Below are 20,310 nucleotides of genomic sequence, written 5' to 3'. Positions count from 1 at the left end.
GGGAGAAGCTAGCATGGGCCCTGGAGACCGGGGGAGAGACGGTTTCCCCACAGGGGAGTGGTGGGCTGTGTCAAGACCAACACTGGGAGGCCAGGCCGGAGGAGCACAAAGAACTGCCTGGAGGCTTCACAGAGAAACAGCTAGAATCTGACTCCTTCCAGGAAAGATGAGTGAAGAAACCACGATGAGTGACTGAAGAGACAGGAAGAATAAAGGATGATGCAGGACAAGGCAGTGGGAGGGGTGGGCACGTCTTGGAGCAGTGATTCGTCAAGTCTGGAGTCCAACCATGGGTTGGGGTAGGAGCTCCTCCCTGCAGATCAGAGGGTACTTGAAGCCAAGGTGTGCCCAAGCCCAGGTTGGTGAGCGGCATCACCTGGTGGCCAGTTCGGGCATGGCACCCCAGACACCCAAGGGACTCAGCCTTGCAGGGCTCAGCCGGAGCCCCTTCCGGAGGGCACCTTCATCATCTTCCTCAGCACCCCACCTACCCCCCATTTGAAGAGCACTATTGTTATTTCATAGGGTGATACCTGCAGTTTTCGCTTTTACATAAAAGGAGAATAAAAGCATCCTGCAGTTTGCTGTTATTGACTTGCCCCAGACTTACTGGTTCTCCACCTGGAAGCAGGAAAAGTCACCCAGGAGCATAAAAAATCTCACCCTTGGGCCCCAGCCACAGAGGTTGGAGTTGATTAGTCTGGGCCGGCCTGGGCGTTGAGGCTTTTTTTTTTCTTCAAACCCTTAACATGCAGGCAGGGCCGAAGACCTGGGCTCCAGGTGCTCGCTCTGCAAAGACAGATAGCTTCAGGATAAACCTCTGGACCCCCTTTCCATTTGTATTTGCTGCTAAGCTGCTCCTTATGCATAAATGGGGTCTGCAAGGAGCACAGACGTCTCTAGCCCTCCCAGCCCTCTGCAGATGAGACACAGACCCCAAGTCCAGGGACTTTCAGGGCTGAGCTCTCAACCCCCTTGGCTGCCAAAAGCTGGGGGGCCTTGTACACAGCATTCACCTCTGTGGGCCTCAGTTCCTCCTTCTGTGATCTGGAAGAGAACAGTGGCTCTGAGTTTTTCTGAGGTCACTGGCCCTTTTGAGAATGATGTAAGCAATGGGTCCTCTCCCAAAAGCATTCCTGTGAGGTGACCACAGTGCCCGTGACTACGGATGGCTCTGGGGCTCTAGCCTGACAGCTGGGCTGTATCAGCCCCTTAGATCCTCACCTCGACCCCATGCGCTAGGTCCTTTGATTAAGTCCTTTTACACACGGGGAAACTGAGGCACAGAGGGGTTAAATAATTTGTCCGAGGTCACACAGCCGGTAAATGGCGGAGCCAGGTTTGGACCCAAGCATGCTGACCCAGGCTGGCATTCCGAACCACTCGGCTGCTGACCCCAGGCATCTGACTCTGGAATTAATAAGCAAGTTTTATGATGAGGCGGGGAACTCCACGCCATCTGTGCACTAAGGGTGATTCACCAATGACTTCTGGGTGTTACAGATCAGGAAACACAATTGGGGAATGGACAGGACAAGCTCTGTCATGGACTCTGTGTGGCCTTGGACAAGTGATCTTGCCTTTCTAGCCTCAGTTTCCCCCCGAGAAGAAGACAGAACTGGCCCCTACCCTGTAGATGGGTTGGAGGAGCACTTGAGATTGGAAAACGCATAATAGGTGTTCATTAAAGAGGCTCACATGGATACACACAAGAACAATCTCAGGGCATTCACCCACCTAAATGTTCTGCCCCTAGTGTGGGCAAGGGAAATAAACTGGAAGAAGACAAGAAAAGCCACTGAGAGCTGGGGACGGTGCCTCGGTAACACCTGTGAGTCCCCGAGGAGGAAGTACTACAGGAACCAGCGGGGCCGGGCGTGGGGGCTTGCGGCTGGAATCCCAGCACTGTGGGAGGCCAAGGCAGGCAGATCGCTTGAGCCCAGGAGTTTGAGACCAGCCTGGGCAACATGATGAAACCCCATCTCTACAGAAAATACAAAAATTAGCTGGGCATGGTGGTCTAGGCCTGTGGTCCCAGCTACTAGGGAGGCTGAGAGGTGGGAGGATCGCTGGAGTCCGGAAGGTCGAGGCTGCCGTGAGCCATGATCACACCACTGCACTCCAGCCTGGGTGACAGAAACCGTGTCTCAAAAACAAACAAAAACACAGAAACCAGATAACCAGCCCCAGCTCCTGACATCATCAGAGTGATGCCACACCCTGGCATCCCCCTCCACGTGGTGCATGCTCTTTTTTTTATTTTTATTTTCTTCGGTTCTCTGATGCTGATTCAGAAAATAAAAATGTAGAGGTCCAGGTAGGCTGTGCCTGGAACGGGGAAGGTGAGGGAAGTCCTCTGTCTCAAAGGCCTCTTCGGAGGACGCTCTGGTCTTGCCAAGTTTACAGCTCCTCCCTGTCAACATCAAGTCAGGTCCCCAACTCTGTCTTGCTCATCCACCCGGCTTCCACTTTTTTTTCTTTCAAAAGACAAACAGAGAAGTTTCATTTTCTTTTTCTCCTGAAACCGAATCTGGCGGGCCTGGCTAGGCATCTATTTCCGGGCTGTAAGCAGCTGACACCTGCCCGGTGGAAGCTGGCATCCCTCCCCTTGTGGGTTCAGAGCTGCAAGAAGCACCAGGCTCAGCCACTTCAGAAGCCCCAGCCTCGACCTAGCCCACCCTCTCAAGGCCACAGTGCAGAAGCCTGCATACCTGCCAAGTCTCTCCGGCTCCTTGCAGCTGCTGTCAGCATGGCCCAGGCTCCTGCTGACCTGGGCAGAGAAGGTACAGTACTTCTTCCTTCCAAGGACCAGCGGTAGCTCCTGGGGTGAGATTTCTACTTCTCTTTCCTCCTGTTTCGCTTGGTCCAGATCATGATGACAATAGCAGTATCCTAAAGAATAGTAGACCAGCTGGGCATGGTGGCTCACGCCTGTAATCCCAGCACTTTGGGAGGCGAGGTAGGTGGACTGTTTGACCTCAGGAGTTTGACACTAGCCTGGCCAACATGGCGAAACCCCATCTCTACTAAAATTACAAAAATTAACCGGGCATGGTGGCGCATGCCTGTGATCCCAGCTACTCGGGATGCTGAGGCTGGAGAATCGCTTGAACCCGGGAGGTGGAAGTTGTAGTGACCTGAGATGTCGCCATTGCACTCCAGACTGGGTGACAGAGTGAGATTCCGTCTCAGAAAAAAAAAAAAATAGAAAGGGACAGCATAGCCATCCTCCTTCGACAGCTGACTATGCCCCAGGCACCTCAAAACATGCTTTCCAAGCATTTCCTGATGGCCTGCAGGGACGAGTGCCATGTCATTCCCATTTAATAGATAACTGAGGCCCTGAGAGGTGAAATGACGCTCTCGGGGTAACACAGCTGGCGAACGCGGGTGCTAGCGTCTGAACACCCATGTCACAGTCATATCGAGAACAAAGCGATTTGCTTTGATGAGATACATGTGTGCCTTTGTTCCCCCTTGTTGCATTCTTTCCTCAGCTAACATTTCATTCATTTTATTCCTGGAAGAGTCGCAATGAAAGCCAATAGTGTATCGAGTAATTGCTGTTCTCTAGGGTCTCCACTAAGCGCTGTGGACTGTAGGTGAAGTGTGATTTTGCGGTATGGGGGATGTGTTTGTTTTGTTTTTAATCCTCACCACAATCTTTGAAGTAGTTATTATTGTCTCCATTTCACAGAAGGGGAAACTGAAGCCGGAGGGGAGGTCACACAGCTAGCAGTTGGCAGGGCTAGGAGCTCAAACCCAGGAAATCAGCCATCAGAATTTTAAAAAACCAATACAGAGTGTGCCCCCGGAGGGCTAATGTCAGGGTGTGGCCCAGGAGCCGGGCTGGCCGCGGAGGTCCTGTGGAGCTTCCTCTTCGGGGACTCACGGGTGCTGACGCAGGTTCCGGACTCAGCCCTCGCTGGCTTTTCTTGTCTTCCTCCCCAGTTGATTTTCCTTTTGTGACCAAATCATTGCCTACACCTGCTCCATTTTACAATTTCCCATTTTCAGACACAGTAGCCTGGGACTCAGCGGTCGAGGCCAGCCCAGGGCCCGTGCTTGTCCTGCATCCACACCTCTGACCCCCATATCCTCTGGGGTCCGTGGAGCCGATGCAGTGGCTCCCTAAGGTCAGTCTTCCAGAATCAAAACTCTGCGGCCAGGTGCAGTGGCTCACGCCTGCAATCCCAGCACTTTGGGAGGCTGAGTTGCGGGGATCACCCAAGGTCAGGAGTTCGACACCAGCCTGGCCAAAAAGGGGAACCCTGTCTCTACTAAAAATACAAAAATCAGCCGGGTGTAGTGGTGCGTGCCTGTAATCTCAGCTACTTGAGAGACTGAGGCAAGAGAATTGCTTGAACCCAGGAGGTGGAGGTTTCAGTGAGCCGAGATCACACCACTGCAGCCGCAGACTAGGCAACAAGAACGAAATTCCGTCTCAAAACCAAAAAACAAAAAACTCTGCGAGACAAGGTGAAGCCAGGTGTGAAGTCAGGTGCATGGAGGTGCTGCTGGCTGCCAGTGGGGGAGTTTGGTGGGTGCAGGAGTGGGAATTCCCAGGTCTTCTAATTGCTCTTCACCTGCACACAGCAAGCCGGTCAGCGTTGTAATCATCAGGGCGAGGCACAAACTGATTCTTCCCTCCCCTACAAGTGCTGTGACCAAGGAACCCTGGGCAAACCTGGAGAATCCTCTGAACAGGAAAGAAAGCCCAGATGACAAAGGACTGAGTCACTGTCCTGGAAGGGGAACTCAGGTCTTTCCAAGAAGGGCTCTCCCACGCACTGCCCTCGGGTTCCTTGAAGCAGAAGCTTCCTGGTGACAGGTGGGGCCCCCGCCCACAGTGGCTCTCCCAGGCTGCTGGCTGCCAGGTGCTGCCCATACCCTGTGTCTGCCCCAGCCTCATCTCTGAGCAGAGCAGCTGGCTTTGATCTTTTAATCATTGTGTGAGCTAATGGTTTTGATTTTTAAGATCTGCCTCAGGAGGAGCAGGGGCCATTTGGAGAATTCCTCCTTGAACCTCTTGGGGTCCTGCTTAGTCCTCATTAAACTCAGGCCAGGAAACAGCAGCACATTGCCAACTGGCCAAGGAGAAGCTACCCGGGCCCTGCCCAGGGTCTATTGGGTAAACATCTGTCCCTAGAGACAGACACTCACTCATTCAGTCCTTTTTTTTTTTTTTTCCAGAGATGGGGTCTTGTCCAGGCTGGAGTGCAGTGATGCATTCATAGCTCACTGCAACTGCTACCTCCTAGATTCAAGCGATCCTCCCACTTTTAGCCTCTTGAGCATCTGGGACTACAGGCATGTGCCATCATACCTACCTGATTTTTTTCTTTTTTTGTAGAGATGGGGGTCTCACTATGTTGCCCAGGCTGGTCTATAACTCCTGGCCTCTAGGTGTCCTCCCATCTCAGCCTTCCGATGTGCTAAGATTACAAGTGTGAGCCACCACTCCTGGCCCCATTCATTCATTCATTCATTCACTCAGTCACTCATACATTCAACTGCCATTTCCTGAGCACCTACTGTGTGCCCAGCACTGTGCTAGATGCTGAAGGTACAACAGTGAGCCATGCAAGCACAGCAGGGGACACTAGGGGACGTTCTGCAGGGGACCCACACACAAGCAGCATCCCAGCCACTCTGGGACACAGAGACAGGCTTTCCCTAGGAAGTGGCATCTGAGGAGGCCTGGAGGTTGAGTAGACATCATCCAGGTTGGGGCGTGAGGGAAGGGTGCTCCTGGCAGCAGGAACAGTGTGCACAAAGGGGCTGGGGAGAGTGGGGCTGAAGGGAGCACAGACAGGCCAGCACTTGGAGGGAAGTTGGGGGCAGGTGCAGGCCAAGCTGGGTGGTTGGCAGAGCCACATCTGGAGGGTACCTGACTGGAGCTGGTGGGCCAACGGGGAGCCTATCACTGCACCTAGGAGATGGTGAAGAGGAAGAGGGTGGTGCTGGCAGAAAAGAGAGGAGTGGGGGGATTCCAGAGAATCCAGGAATGGCATTTCCAGGGCTCCACAACTGGGCACTGGGGGAAAGGTCTGTTTCTGATGTCTGGTCGGTCTCTGGCTTGGATGGATAGTGGCGCCATGGATGGATGGTGAGCTGAGAGGAGGGCACTCCCGGGGAGGATGGCGATGGGCATCAGGTAAACCCAGGCAGGCATCCCAGGCAGGACTTGCCTTTGCGCTTCCAGGTCCCCCTGCCTCCCTCTGGCTCCGTCCTTCTGCCCTCTACTCCCCTCTGCCCTGAGGACACCTGAGAGCTGAGGAACCCCACTGCCCTCTGGAACCCACACCCGGGGAGGGCGCAGGCGAGGCGGCACCTCCCCTGGCCGCCAGGCTGCCCAGCCAAGGCCGTTTCTGATCAGCCTGCATGCCTCTCTCTGGGCAGACGCAGCTGCCCTGCTGCTCTTAGGGGGCATCTGCTGGGGTCCTTGCCCTTTCCTCTGCCCTGGACCCCTCTCAGAAAGGGGCCTACGTGCCTCCTGGAGCCTCTGGCCTGGGCTCAACTGTGGGGACCCGGGAGACTCCGTTCCTCTCTCTGTCCCCCGCTCGCTCCCCCAGGCCACCTTGAACAGAGAATCCTGCAGGTGCTGACAGAGGCTGGCTCCCCGGTGAAACTTGCCCAGCTGGTGAAGGAATGCCAAGCACCCAAGAAGGAGCTCAACCAAGTCCTCTACCGAATGAAAAAGGAGTTGAAAGTCTCCCTCACAGCCCCCGCCACCTGGCGCTTGGGCGGGACTGATCCTGAAGGCGAGGGTCCTGCAGAGCTGGCCTTGTCCAGCCCTGGTAACTGCCACCCCGGGGAGGCGGGTCTGACCCTGCAGGGAGCACCCTGGCAATGGACAAGCACTGATTTGAGCCTGGGTTCGAATCCGAGCTCTGCCACATGGGAGCTCACAGGTTTCCTCTCTGTGCCTTGGTTTCTTTTTCTGGTTGACGGAGCTCACAGCAGGGCTGCTTGGTAGGGGTTGCTGAGAGGAGGCCCTGCGTCAGGCTCAGCCCAGCCCTGCACACAGGAAGTACTCGGCAGAACACTAACAATTATAATAGAAAATCATCATGATGGAGACAGCAACAACGCCATGGTCCCAATCACAGAACACATGCAGTCCCACCAGGCCCCCTTTTCTAGCTTTACAGCCCACAGCCAGAAGGGGCTGCCATTTATCATGCACTTAAGATTAGCCGGGCACTGTTTTGGGGTTCATCCGGCCCTCACACAACCCCAGGAGGCAAAGGAGGCTGAGCCCCGGAGAAGTTAATCAGCAGGAAGCCGCAGCTGCCAGGGCGCAGGCAGGATTTGAAGTCAAGTGTGTTGAACTCTGGAGTCTGAGTTTGCAACTACCGGCATTGCCACTCACCCCTAAGGAGCTGCCCACCTTTGTGGGGTGGAGGCCTGGTGCTGTCTTCTGTCCCCCACCCCTCTGACCCATCTTTCTTTCTGCAGCCGAGAGGCCCCAGCAACATGCAGCTACAATTCCAGAGACCCCTGGCCCTCAGTTCAGCCAACAACGGGGTAAGTTTTTGCATGTCCCTTCAGTTGCCGGGACACAGGATCCTACTCCCCAGGAACCCCAGGCCCTCCTTGAGGGTACAAGATCTCACCAGTGTTCAGGGGCCCTGTCCCACCCACCAGGCGGCTCCCATACAGTGGTCAGAGCCAAGACCCAGCCCTCACAGCGGGAGAATCTGAATGGCTGAGCAGTGATTTCTCCAGTCAGACAATAGCTGACCCTCACCATGCACCCGCCACGTGCCAGGCCCAGCACAGAGCACTCTGTGCACATCCCCCACCCTCAGGGCACCTCTGCGGTGTGTCATTATGACCCCGTTATCATGACACCCATTTTACAGATGAGGAAACCAGGCCTTGAGGGGCTGGGTCCAGGGCCACACAGCTAGGAAGCGGTGGGGCAGATGCAAACCCTAGGACTACTCCCTAACCACCTGGCCATCCTGCCTCCCAGAGGAAGACATCTACAGGTTTCTCAAAGACAATGGTCCCCAGAGGGCCCTGGTCATCGCCCAAGCACTGGGAATGAGGACAGCAAAAGATGTGAACCGAGACTTGTACAGGATGAAGAGCAGGCACCTTCTGGACATGGATGAGCAGTCCAAAGCATGGACGATTTACCGCCCAGGTAGGCCCCCGGCTGCCTGTGTCTGGGCTGCAGAGGGAAACCATGACACTAGCGCTTGGTCTTTGCTGGGTGCTCTGCTGAGCAGCTCACCGGAAACTGCTAGAAGCTTCTGGAGGTCCTACTGACAATTCACTGCAAGGGCTTCCAGGAGGAAGGGGTGTGCTGGCAGGATTAACCAGGGACAGCTTTTTGGAGGCGTGGCCCAAGGGCTGCAGTTGCAGAAGGCCAGTGAATGGGACGGAGGTGGCCCATTCCCAATGTTCTCAGCTCTGGGGTGCAGGGATCAGTCTGAGTTTGGGAATGGTTTTCTTTGAGCACTTTGCTCAAGCTGGGGTTTAAAAGTTGGCAGAAGAGAAGGCAAGACTAGGCTTGGACCCCTACTGGCTGGAGCCCCAGGGTCAGCGCAGGGTCAGCTTCCCCGTGAGACCTAACACACACAGGGCCAAGATCCAATAGGTGCATGGCACTCTCAGGGGTCCTTGAAAATGTTTTAATTTTAATTTCATTTAAAATCAGAAGAAATGAATACTACAATAATAATGAATATCTAAAAATAGGCCAGGCATGGTTGCTCACACCTGTAATCTTAGCACTTTGGGAGGCTGAGGCGGGCAGATCACCTGAGGTCAGGAGTGACCAGTCTGGCCAACATGGCGAAACCCCGTCTCTACTAAAAATACAAAAATTAGCCAGGTGTGGTGGCGGGCGCCTGTAATCCCAGCTACTCGGGAGGCTGAGGTAAGAGAATAGCTTGAACCTAGGAGGCAGAGGTTGCACTGAGCTGAGATTGCGCCATTGCACTCCAGCCTGGGCAACAAAAGCAAAACTCTGTCCCCAAAAAAATAAAATAAAATAAAATTTAAAAATCCAGCCTGGGTTATCCTTGCTATACAATGTAATTTAAATATTTGTGTATGGGGGAAGAGCTCACAAAGGCACAGGAGCTGAGACCCCGGAGGGTGGTGATGGGCCCCACACAGTCTGGGCAGGTGCCTGCCTCAACCCCTGCGGGGCTGACTCTGCTACTCACAACGGGTGCCCGAGGGGGTCTCAGCATCCTAGGGCTGCTGTGAAGGAGGAATAACGCGTGACAGCCACCAGATTCTAAACACTAGTGACAAATTCAAATATTGAAAATGTCATGGGAGCCAAACACGACCGATCTGGCCCAATGGGCTGCTGTCTCTCGGCCACTACTCAAGGGAAAAGGGCAATGGTGCAGGTGCTCGGGGGTCCGGGCTGTGGCTGCCCCCTAGGGAGAGCAGTGTGGGGCCCCTGCGGTCCTCCCAGCCAGCAATCATGGCGGCCCAGCCATGGAGGCAGCAAAAGACACAGGTAGGGTGACTCACAGTGGCTATTTTCAAGTGAGGCTCCCTCTGAGGTACCTGTGGTGTCTGTTAAACACCCAGCTCTGGCCTCCCACTTGGCCCTACTGACTCGGAACGCCCAGGGTATTTTAATAAGCTCCCCAGGAGAATTTGGTGCTGCCGACTGGTATTGGGAACCCCTGACCCATAGAGAGTGGCGAAGGGATGCAGTTGAATATTATTTTGCAGAAGATTCTGGAAGAAGAGCAAAGTCGGCCTCAATTATTTACCAGCACAATCCAATCAACATGATCTGCCAGAATGGACCCAACAGCCAGATTTCCATTGCAAACTCCGAAGCCATCCAGATTGGACACGGGAACATCATTACAAGACAGACAGTCTCCAGGGAGGACGGTGAGTCACCCAAGAGAGCCCGGGGAGGGGACCTCGGTGGGGGGCCACCAGATCCTCTGGGTGGGGGCAAAGGGTAGGGATGGGGAGTGGGGGGATTCTGCCCTCCAAGGGGAAAGGGTTGCTTCCAGACCCCCACAGTCCACCTTTACGGCCGTCCTGAGAATGAGGACACCTGGATCAAAGCTCTCCTGATTTCCCTGTACTCTGATACTTTCTACCTCATTTTAAAATTTAATATAATTTTTATTTTTCTAATAAAATTTTAAAATTAAGATGGGGTATCTCTGTGTTGCACCTGACCTTATGCCTCATTTTCAATGGGGTCTGGTGTTTTTCATGAGAAACAACTCAATTGCCTTTCCCTCCGCGGAATGCTACAGGGGAGGTTATTGTAGTACAGTATTTGTTCCGAGACACGCTACTTTCCCCCACATTTTAACAGGCTGGAAACTGGGGTGCATCTCACCACCTGTGGCATCCTAGTTTGGATGAAATGCGTTGTTGCACTTTGAGCACTTACCCTGTGCCGGTCACTGTGGCAAGAGGGGACAGAGCCACCTGTCAGCCCAGCCTTGTCACCTGTGAGTGACAGCATCAGCCCCAAAGTCGGGACACTCCCTGTAACCTTGGGAGAACCTTTCCCCACTGTCAGCCTCAGTTGTGAAATGAGGAACCTTGTTCTAGAATCTAGATCATGGTTCCCCTAGCTTTAATCTTCTGAGCCCCACCTTCCTGATTCTGGCCATACCCATGTCTGATTATTTAATTAATGTTGAGTAGTGCACCTTTTTAAAAATTTATTTTAAAACAATTTTATAGTATTAGTTTAAGTGAAAATCATGAAAAACACCATAAAAATAAATGTTGTCCCTGGCAGTTAAAACACTGCGGGAGGCTCTGAGCCTTTGGTGTTGGCACCAAACAAGACTTGGTCCCCATGAGGTCAGAAGGCTCGGGAGTGACTGGGAATCAGAACAAGGAGCTCATTGTTTGGGTTTGTGAGTGTCCCTGCAACACCCAGGACCAGCCCCGCTCCTGAGAACTCAGGGAGCCCCAAAATGAGCTATTCTGCCAGGTCCTCTTGCTCTCTAAGCCAGAGCCTGAAGTCTTTGGCCGCCAGTTCGATGGTGTCCAGGAAGAATTCAGAGGACAGGCCTGCGTGTGGTGGTGAGGGAAAGGAAGAAGCCTGCAGTAATCTCTGGTGAGGCTGTGCCACTGTCCCCTGCCAGGTTCCGCCGGTCCACACCACCTCCCTTCAATGGCACCAGGTGATTCCTCAACTTGGGGGACCCTAGTTGATCCCTGGGGGCCCCAGGACATCCACATGGAGCGGTCCATACTGAGACGGGTGCAGCTGGGACACAGCAATGAGATGAGGCTTCACGGCGTCCCGTCCGAGGGCCCTGCCCACATCCCCCCTGGCAGCCCCCCAGGTAACTGGGATCTAGAGGCCAGACCCAACTCTGCCACCCCGTGGGTCCTCACTGGAAGGAACTGGAGCCAGAATCTTTTTGGGAAGAGAAGCATGATGGGAAATTCCTTTCCTTCCACCAGGCAGCTGAACCAGAGTAGAGCAGGTGGGGCTTTTAAAGCTAGCACTCTAGGCTGGGCGCGGGAGCTCACACCTGTAATCGTAGCACTTTGGGAAGCCAAAGCGGGTGGATCACCTGAGGTCAGGAGTTCAAGACCAGCCTGACCAATATGGTGAAACCGTCTCTATCAAAAATACAAAAAAAAAAAAAAAAAAAAAAATTAACCGGGCATGGTGGCGTGCGCCTGTAGTCCTAGCCACTCGGAAGGCTGAGGTAGGAGAATTGCTTGAACCTGGGAGGCAGAGTTTGCAGTAAACGGAGATCGCACCACTGCACTCCAGTCTGGGTGACAGAGTGAGACTCCATCTCAATAAATAAATGAATAAAATAAAGCTAGCACTCTGGATCCCCATCCCCTACTACCCACTGCAGGAAACCTCAGTTTCCTCATTTGTAAAATGAGCAGAGAAGCAGAGGCTGGGCCAACTGGAGCAGGGTAATGGTTTGAGACTGGAATGGTGTTTAGGGAGGATGGAAGACAGGTGCCGTACTAGGAGCTGTGGCTGCAGTGACCAGAGGGCCCCAGGCAGAGGCCTTCCCCACACTGGGAATGCAGAGATGGGCTGGGGGAGAAGAACCAGCAGAGAAGCCAGAGAGGGAGGAGGAAAGCAGAGGCCCCGGGAAAGGAGTCTCCAGAGAGGGGCCAGGCTGGGGAGACCAGGGAAGCATCTGTGGGGTTCAGCGAGAGGGATGGTGGTAACCTTGAGGGGGTGGTTTCTGGGAGCCAGGGAGCAGAAGAGGTCTCGGGAGTGGAGGAGGCGGGACTCAGTGTGGATGATTCTTCAGAAGTTTGGGTGGGAAAGGGCAGAGCCAGATGGCAGGAGCTGGGGCCAGGCTGGGAGCCCCCATAAGATTTCAACCAAAAGTGGGGGCCAGTGTTCCAGCGCAGTGGGAAGCAGGCAGCAGAGGAGAGAGGAGCTGAATCCCAGAGGAAGACACTGACGTCCAGATCAGCCGGGCGGGATCAGTGGGGCAGACCCACTGCGGGATCAGTGGGGCAGAAAGACGCTTCCCAGACAGCACAACAGCACGAGCGGAGGTGTGGCGGGCGGAGGTGTGGCGGGCGGAGGTGTGGCGGGCGGAGGTGTGGCGGGCGGAGGTGTGGCGGGCAGGCACAGGCTGTGCTCCTGGGATGGTGTGGGGCACTGGTGGGAGGTCTGGGGAGGAGGGTGAACCAGGCTGGGGGTCAGGGTTCCCGGCCACTGTCCAGCTGCTCCTGGCTCCAGGCCTCTCTCCCTTTGACCCACAGTCTCTGCCACTGCTGCCGGCCCAGAAGCTTCGTTTGAAGCAAGAATTCCCAGTCCAGGAACTCACCCCGAGGGGGAAGCTGCCCAGAGAATCCACATGAAATCGTGCTTTCTCGAGGACGCCACCATCGGCAACAGCAACAAAATGTCTATCAGCCCAGGGGTGGCTGGCCCAGGAGGAGTCGCAGGGTCTGGAGAGGGGGAGCCAGGGCAGGACGCAGGTGAGCTAGGGGGCAGAGTGGACCCCTGTGTGTTCTCTCTCTCTTCCCACCTTCCACTCATTCATTCATTCATTCTGATCGATCATTCGCTAATCTCTGGTTTCCCGGAGTCTGGAGGCTGTGCCCACCCATAGCGAGGAGCAGCAGCCCTAGAGTCAGCGTGGAGGCTCCGTCCACCTAGTGGAGGGACCCACCCAAGTCATTTCACCCAGGAGCCTCTGTCTCCTTAGCTGTAAAGTGGGATGGCAAGAATAGCCTGAAGCAACTCCTACAGTGGTTGCAAGACTGGGGTAAAATCTGAAGGCGGAGCTCAGCCCTACACCAGCCCTGCCAGCATTCAGGAGATAGGAGTGTTATTGTCTCATTGTTGTGGTGATTGTTTTGGGCCCGAGAGAGGTGCTGGGTTGCCATGCAAATAAGGTTCTGCATCAGGGCACAGGCTGACCTGCTGCAGTGGAGATGCCACACATGGTGGCCCCGCCTGCTTGAAGCCCAAGTCTCATGTCCCAGTGAGGGTAGCAGACCAGGGTTTCTTTTACCTCAGTGCTGAGCCATCCCTTGGGCTCCGTCCTCATCTGTGGGGTTGAACTTAGCACCAGCAAGCAGAGGGGCGAGAGAGGGTACAGAGAGCCGCTGTTGTCTTTGACCAAGCCTACCCACTGCATCTGTGCTGTTCTGAGGGCCTGCACTTAGCCACGGGGGGTCTGGGAAGTGCCGCCTGTGTCAAGGTACTCTAAGCCCAGCAGAGACTCAGGGGAGGGGGCTCCACTGCCAACAGGAAGAGGGGAGAGGGGAAACCAGTGCGGTTCACCGTCCCAGCCACCGTTTGGTCCCTGGAAGCTGCACAGGCTGGTTGCAGAGCCTGAGGATTCCAACTCTGCAGAAGGGAGCTCGGGGCCTCGGGTGGGGGCAGCTGGAGAGTTGGGCAGGTCCACGCAAGGTGGGGAGGGCCAGGGCAGGTGTACCTGGTGGGTGGAACAGTGTGGACAATGGCCTGGAGGTGAGGACATGACAGTGTGGGAACCCACAGGGGTTTGAGGGTGACCTGAGCGTGGAGAGCAGAGCCAGGGCCTGGTTCCAGGCTGCAGTCGATGCTAAGGCAATTGGAAGCCATGGGGGGCTTTGAGCAGGAGAGGGGCTGGATGAGATTTTTGCCTCCCATGTGAGAAAAGAATTAGAAGGCGGATTTCCGCTCCTACCCTTTTGGGATCTGGAATAAGGGATCACACCCAGTCCCACCAGTGGGTAGAAAACATGGATTCATGGAATCTGGAGGACTGGCTGGCATCCACCCTCCAGTGCCTGAAGGCCCAGGGGATACATGTCCTGGAAGTCCAGAGGGTCTCCTCACCCCAAGGGCCGTGTCCTTGCTGTCCCAGCACACTGAGGAGACCCTGGCCCCACGTGTCTTCAAACTCTCCCTCCAGGACCCCTGGGAGCCCCATGCACATGTGACACCTGCAGAACGGGGACCAGGAGCGCATTCCTCAGGACCCAGGCCATGAGCATCTGGGAGCATGGACTTCCTTCCAGCAGCAAAGGGAGTCTCTGAAACCTCCAAGCCACTGGGGACCCTTGGGAGGGCATGTGCCACCAGATGGGGATCCGGCTTAGGACCCCACAGCACAGGCTGTCTGCAGAGCCCTGTGGGTCTCAAGCCAGACCACTGAAGTCTTCTCTTTCCGGAAAGAACACAGCACTGTGTTTTTTAAAAATAGCCACACTTCTGGGTGTAGTGGCTCATGCCTGTAATCCCAGCACTTTGGGAGGCTGAGGCAGGTGGATCACGAGGTCAGGAGATCGAGACCATCCTGGCTAACACGGTGAAACGCTGTCTCTACTAAAAAATACAAAAAATTAGCCAGGCATGGTGGCGGTCACATGTAGTCCCAGCTACTCAGGAGGCTGAGGCAGGAGAATGGCGTAAACCTGGGAGGCGGAGCTTGCAGTGAGCCAAGATCATGCCACTGCACTCCAGCCTGGGCGACAGAGCAAGACTCTGTCTCAAAAAAAAAAAAAAAAAAAAAAAAAATGGTCACACTCCCAGATTTGTCCTGCAACATCCTGACATTCTTCCCTGAGGTTCCAGCAGAAGAGCTGATGACATCTTTGCCCCTTGCCCTGACCCACCCACCTCTCTTTGTCCCCAAGAGACATCAATAGGCATAGCTCAGAGATATTATGGGTGAGTTCCAGACCACCCCAATAAAGCAAGTCATGCAAATTTTTGATTTCCCAGTGCATATACAAGTTATATTCACACGATGCTCTAGTCTATTAGGTGTGCACTGAATCACGTTATATCTAAAAAACAATGTACATACCTTAATTTTAAAATACTTCATTGCTAAAAATGCTAACCATCACCTGTCTTCTGCCAGTCATCATCTCTATGCTGGTGGAGGTCTTGCCTTGATGTTGATGGCTGTTGACTGATCGGGGTGGCGGTTGCTGAAGGTGGAGGCAGCTGTGGCAATTTCTTAAAATAAGGCAACAATGAAGTTCGCTGCAGCAATGAACTCTTCCTTTCATGAAAGCTTTCTCTGTAGCATGCAATGCTGTTTGATGGCATTTTACTCATACTAGAACTTCTTTCAAAATTGGAGCCAAGACTCCCCAACCCTGCTGCTGCTTTACCAACTAGGTTTATATAACAGTCTAAATCCTTTGTTGTCATTTCAACAATGTTCGCAGTATCTTCACCAGGAATAGATGCCATCTCAAGAAACCACTTTCTTTGCTCATCCATAAGAAGCAACTCATCTGTTCAAGCTTTCTCATGAGATTGCAGCAATTCAGTCCCATCTTCATATTCCACTTCTAATTTGTGTTTTCCTGCTATTTCCACCACATTTGCAGTTGCTGCCTTCACTGAAGTCTTGAAGCCCTCAAAGCCATTCATGAAAGTTGGAATCAACTTCTTCCAGACTCCTGTGAATGTTGATAGTTTGACCTCCTCCCATGAATCACAAATGTTCTTAACGGCATGTAGATTGGTGGTCTTTTCCAGAAGATTTTCAACTTACTTTGCCCAGATCCATCTGAGGAATCACTCTGTGTTGCACTTATGCCCTCATAAAATATATTTATTGAAGAATAAGAAGTGAATGTTGAAGTTACTCCTTAATCCATGGGCTGCAGAATGGATGCTGTGCTAGCAGGCATGAAAACAATGTTAACTCTTTTTTACATCTCCATCAGAGCCCGTGGATGAACAGGTGCATTGTCAACGAGTAGTAAAAAAAAAATTTTTTTTTGGCCCTCAACCCAGGATCCAGAACACTCAGCTCCTGTGGTATGGACGATGAGCAGTGAAATGTTCAAAGGAATATTTTGTTTTCTAAGCAGTAAGTCTCAATGCTAGGCTTAAAATATTCAGTAAACCAAGCTATATACAGGTGCTGTCATCTAGCTTTGTTGCTTCATTCATAGAACACAGGCAGAGTCGATTTAGCATCATTCTTAAGGGCCCTAGAATTTCCAAAATGGTAATTGAGGAGAGGCTTCAGCTGAAAGTCACCAGCTACATTAATCTCCAACAAGAGAGCCTGTCCCCTTTGAAGCTTTGAAGCCAGGCATTGACATCTCCTTTCGAGTTATGAAAGTTCTAGATGACATCTTTTTTCAATAGAAGGCTGTTTCATCTACATTGAGAACCTGCTCTGTAGTGTAGTCACGCTCACCAATGATCTTAGCTAGAGCTTCCGGGTAACCTGCTGCAGCTTCTCCATCAGCACTTGCTGCTTCACCTCGCACTTGCATGTTATGGGGACGGTTTCTTTCCTTAAACCTCATGAACCAACCTCTGCTCACTTCCAACTATTCTTCTGCAGCTTCCTCACCTCTCTCAGCCTTTAGAATTGAATAGAGCAAGGGCCTTGCCCTAGACGAGGCTTAGGTTTAAGAGATTGTTGTAGCTGGCTCGATCCTCTATCCAGACCACTAAAACTTTCTCCACACTAGCCACAAGGCTGGTTCACTTTCTCATCACTCATGTGTTTGCTGAAGTAGCACTTTTAATATCCTTCAAGACCCTTTCCTTTGCCTTCACAATTTGGCTAACTTTTGACCTAGCTTTCAACTTGTCTTAGCTTTGGACATGCCTCCCTCACCAAGCTTAATCATTTCTCACTTTTGATTTAAAGTGAGAGACGTGCAACTCTTCCTTTCACTTTAGCACATAGAGGCCGTTTGGGGTTATTTATTTATTTATTTATTTATTTTTGAGATGGAGTTTTGCTCTCGTTGTCTAGGCTGGAGTGCAATGGCACAATCTTGGCTCACTGCAACCTCCACCTCCCAGGTTCAAGGGATTCTTTTGCTTCAGCCTCCTGGGTAGCTGTGATTACAGACCTGCACCACCACGCCTGGCTAACTTTGTATTTTTAGTAGAGATGGGGTTTCTCCATGTAGGTCAGGCTGGTCTTGAACTCCCAACCTCAGGTGATCTGCCCACCTCAGCCTCCCAAAGTGTTGGGATTCTAGGCGTGACCCATGGCGCCTGGCCCATTTTAGGGTTATGAATTTTCCTAATTTCAATATTGTTGTGTTTTCAAGGAATAGGGAGGCCTGAGGAGAGGGAGAGAGAGGAGGAGATGGCTGATCAGTGACAGGTTAGAGCGCACAGATTTATTAATTAACTTCGTCATCTTATACAGGTGATATTTGTGGCACCCCAAAGCAAAGCAATTATAATAGCAACATCAAAGATCACTGGTCACAGATCACCATAACACATATAATCAAAATGAAAAAGTGTGAAATATTGTGAGGATTACCAAAATGTGACGCAGAGACAGGAAGTGAGCATATGCTGCTGGAAAAATTGGCACTGATAGACTCGCTTCACACAGGGTGCCACAAACCTTCAACTTGTGAAAAATAAGTGCAATATCTATGAAGTGTAATAAACCAAAGTACAATAAGGTAAAGTGAGATAAAATGAGGTCTGCCTGTCACTTCCTCCTTGTGTGGCGGGCGGGACCTTATCCTGAGATGTGTAAGGCCTGGAATGGTTTTTGTTTTGTTTTGTTTTGTTTTGTTTTGTTTGAGGAAATTGCTAATCAGAGACTGTCAGTGCCAGAGCATGTAGAGCCATCTTTTGGGGTCCCTGAGAGGACTGGGAGAGCCCTGGGATGGGGGCTTTCTGGTGTTATTTCTGCTCCTCCATCTCACTGCTATGAAACTAGGACAGGACTGGCTACATGATCTGGGGGCCCAGTGCAAAGTGAAAAGGTGGGGCTCCCTGTTCAAGACTTTGTACAAATCTAAAGACAGTAACAACAAAGGCTCAAGCTGAGCTCAAAATCCTTCCAAGAGCGGGTCCCTGTGGAAATGCCCAGGCCACGTGCCCATGAAGCTGATCCCCCATCTTCTCTTCCCTAGGTCGTCGTCCCGCAGACACACAATCCAGAAGTCACTTTCCTCGAGACATTGGTCAGCCCATCACTCCCAGCCACTCGAAGCTCACCCCCAAGCTGGAAACTATGACTCTTGGAAACAGGAGTCACAAAGCTGCAGAAGGCAGCCACCATGTGGATGAAGCCTCACATGAGGGGAGCTGGTGGGGAGGTGGGATTTAGTGCACAGCCTTACGTGGGGCTTGGACACAGGCTGGGGGTGGGCGCATGCTAGGGAAACTAGCCTGCTGCTCTCCGCATTCCTTAGCGTCTTGTTTGACTTGCTTGCTTCCAGACATAACCTGCATGAGTCAGTTTTGGGGGAATGGACCTGGCATGGGGATGGGTTCAGGCCAGGTCTTTTGATGGCCAGGAGTAGATGACAGGGAGTTGCCTTGGGGAACCTTTGGTGTGCCAAGAGGAGGTGGGTAGATGGGAGTGGGGCTCGGTCCCCCAGGCCCAGGGGACTCTCTCCACTCTTTCCTGGGCTCGGGGCATCTGCCTGGAGTTACCTTCCATCATGGCTACCTGCTGTGGTTTGAATGTTTGAGTCCCAACAAAATTCATATCAAAACATAATCCCAACTGGGTGCAGTGGCTCACGCCTGTAATCCCAGCACTTTGGGAGGCCGAGGCGGGCGGATCACGAGGTCAGGAAATCCAGACCGTCCTGGCTAACATGGTGAAACCCCGTCTCTACTAAAAAAAAATACAAAAAATTAGCCGGGCGTTGTGGCGGGCACCTGTAGTCCCAGCTACTCCGGAGGTTGAGGGAGGAGAATGGTGTGAACCCGGGAGGTGGAGCTTCCAGTGAGCCGAGATCGCGCCACTGCACTCCAGGCTGGGCGACAGAGCGAGACTCTGTCTCAAAAAAAATAAATAAATAAATAGATAAATAAATAAATAAACAAACAAACAAACAAACCATAATCCCCAGTGCAGTGGTGTGAAGAGGTGGGGCCTTTTGGAGGGGATGGAGTCAGGAGGGCGAGTGGGATTAGCGCTGCCGTGAAAGGGCTTCAGGGAGTCTGTTAGTCCCGCTTGCCTGTCCGCCATGTGAGGATGCAGTAACAAAGTGCCATCCTTAAAGCCGAGACCAACCCCTCATCAGACACTGACTCTGCTGGCACCTTGATCTTGGCCTTCCCAGACCTCGAAACTGTAAGCAATAAATTCCTGTTGCTTATAAATTACCCAGGGTGAGGCATTTTATTATAGCAGCCTGAGCCAACTGAAACACTGCCCTACTCTCTTCTCACTTGAGGTCTCACTTCCTCAAGGCCCATTGTGGCCACCTGACCTCCTTATCACCCGACCTTTCTAGAATCTTCTCTCCTCAGCCTTGATCTCTCAGGAGTTTTTAGCTGGACTCCCAAACAGAAAATTCTTTCCCACCCCGACCCTGGGTCCCCAGGCCCTGGTGGAAGTCATTGGCTGACCCATGGGTCAGGTGACCTCTCCTGGCCAATCAGCAGGGAGTGCTTGTTGATTAGCCCATTTTCACACTGCCGATAAAGATATACCCAAGACCGGGTAATTTACAGGCAAAAAGAAGTTTAATGGACTCACACTTCCACGTGGCTGGGGAGGCCTCACAATCAACGGTGGAAGACAAAAGGCACGTCTTACATGGCGGCAGGCAAGAGAGAGAATGAGAGCCAAGGGAAAGCGGCTTCCCTTATCAAGCCATCAGATCTCATAAGACTAACTTCACTACCAGGAGAACAGTATGGGGGAACCATCCCCATGATTCAATTATCTCCTGCTGGGTCTTTCCCACAACACATGGGAATTATGGGAGCTACAATTCAAGATGAGATTTGGGTGGGGACCCAGCCAAACCATGTCAGCTTGTTATTTACCAGACCCCACCACCCCGCTAGGGGCTAAGTTCCCGTAGAAGGGCTATGGGCTCTGCAACATTTCTTGAACCATGGGGTGGGGTGGGTAGTGGAGGGATTTGGTGAGGCAT

The 20,310-nt window shown here is 52.7% G+C and overlaps 1 protein-coding gene across 2 annotated transcripts; it reads left to right on the top strand.

The window, feature by feature from the left end:
* Positions 1 to 2,554: 2,554 nt before the first annotated feature.
* Positions 2,555 to 19,250, top strand: ZBP1 (Z-DNA binding protein 1). 2 transcript variants are annotated; one of them, XM_004062426.5, is made up of 8 exons: positions 2,555 to 2,783; positions 6,576 to 6,800; positions 7,462 to 7,530; positions 7,982 to 8,155; positions 9,712 to 9,879; positions 11,109 to 11,312; positions 12,721 to 12,939; positions 18,325 to 19,250. In XM_004062426.5, exons 1-8 carry the CDS (start codon positions 2,750 to 2,752, stop codon positions 18,519 to 18,521), a joined length of 1,290 nt encoding a protein of 429 aa, XP_004062474.3. In that variant the 5' UTR covers positions 2,555 to 2,749; the 3' UTR covers positions 18,522 to 19,250. The 2 variants fall into 2 exon arrangements, with proteins under 2 accessions (XP_004062474.3, XP_004062475.3); XM_004062427.5 differs by lacking the exon at positions 6,576 to 6,800 and having other exon boundaries at positions 18,325 to 19,103.
* Positions 19,251 to 20,310: the final 1,060 nt, after the last annotated feature.

Source organism: Gorilla gorilla, chromosome 21 (assembly GCF_029281585.2).
Source record: "Gorilla gorilla gorilla isolate KB3781 chromosome 21, NHGRI_mGorGor1-v2.1_pri, whole genome shotgun sequence".
Lineage (NCBI taxonomy): Eukaryota > Metazoa > Chordata > Mammalia > Primates > Hominidae > Gorilla > Gorilla gorilla.
Note: the sequence above shows the minus strand (reverse complement) of the source record. Positions and strands in the feature narration are given on the sequence as shown.

Bases quoted from the DNA above. Each gene is read 5' to 3' on its own strand.
- ZBP1 (XM_004062426.5), top strand. From the start codon at position 2,750: ATGGCCCAGGCTCCTGCTGACCTGGGCAGAGAAG. The intron at 6,801-7,461 runs GTAACTGCCACC...TTCTTTCTGCAG, and splicing joins GCTGGCCTTGTCCAGCCCTG to CCGAGAGGCCCCAGCAACAT. The intron at 8,156-9,711 runs GTAGGCCCCCGG...ATTATTTTGCAG, and splicing joins ATGGACGATTTACCGCCCAG to AAGATTCTGGAAGAAGAGCA.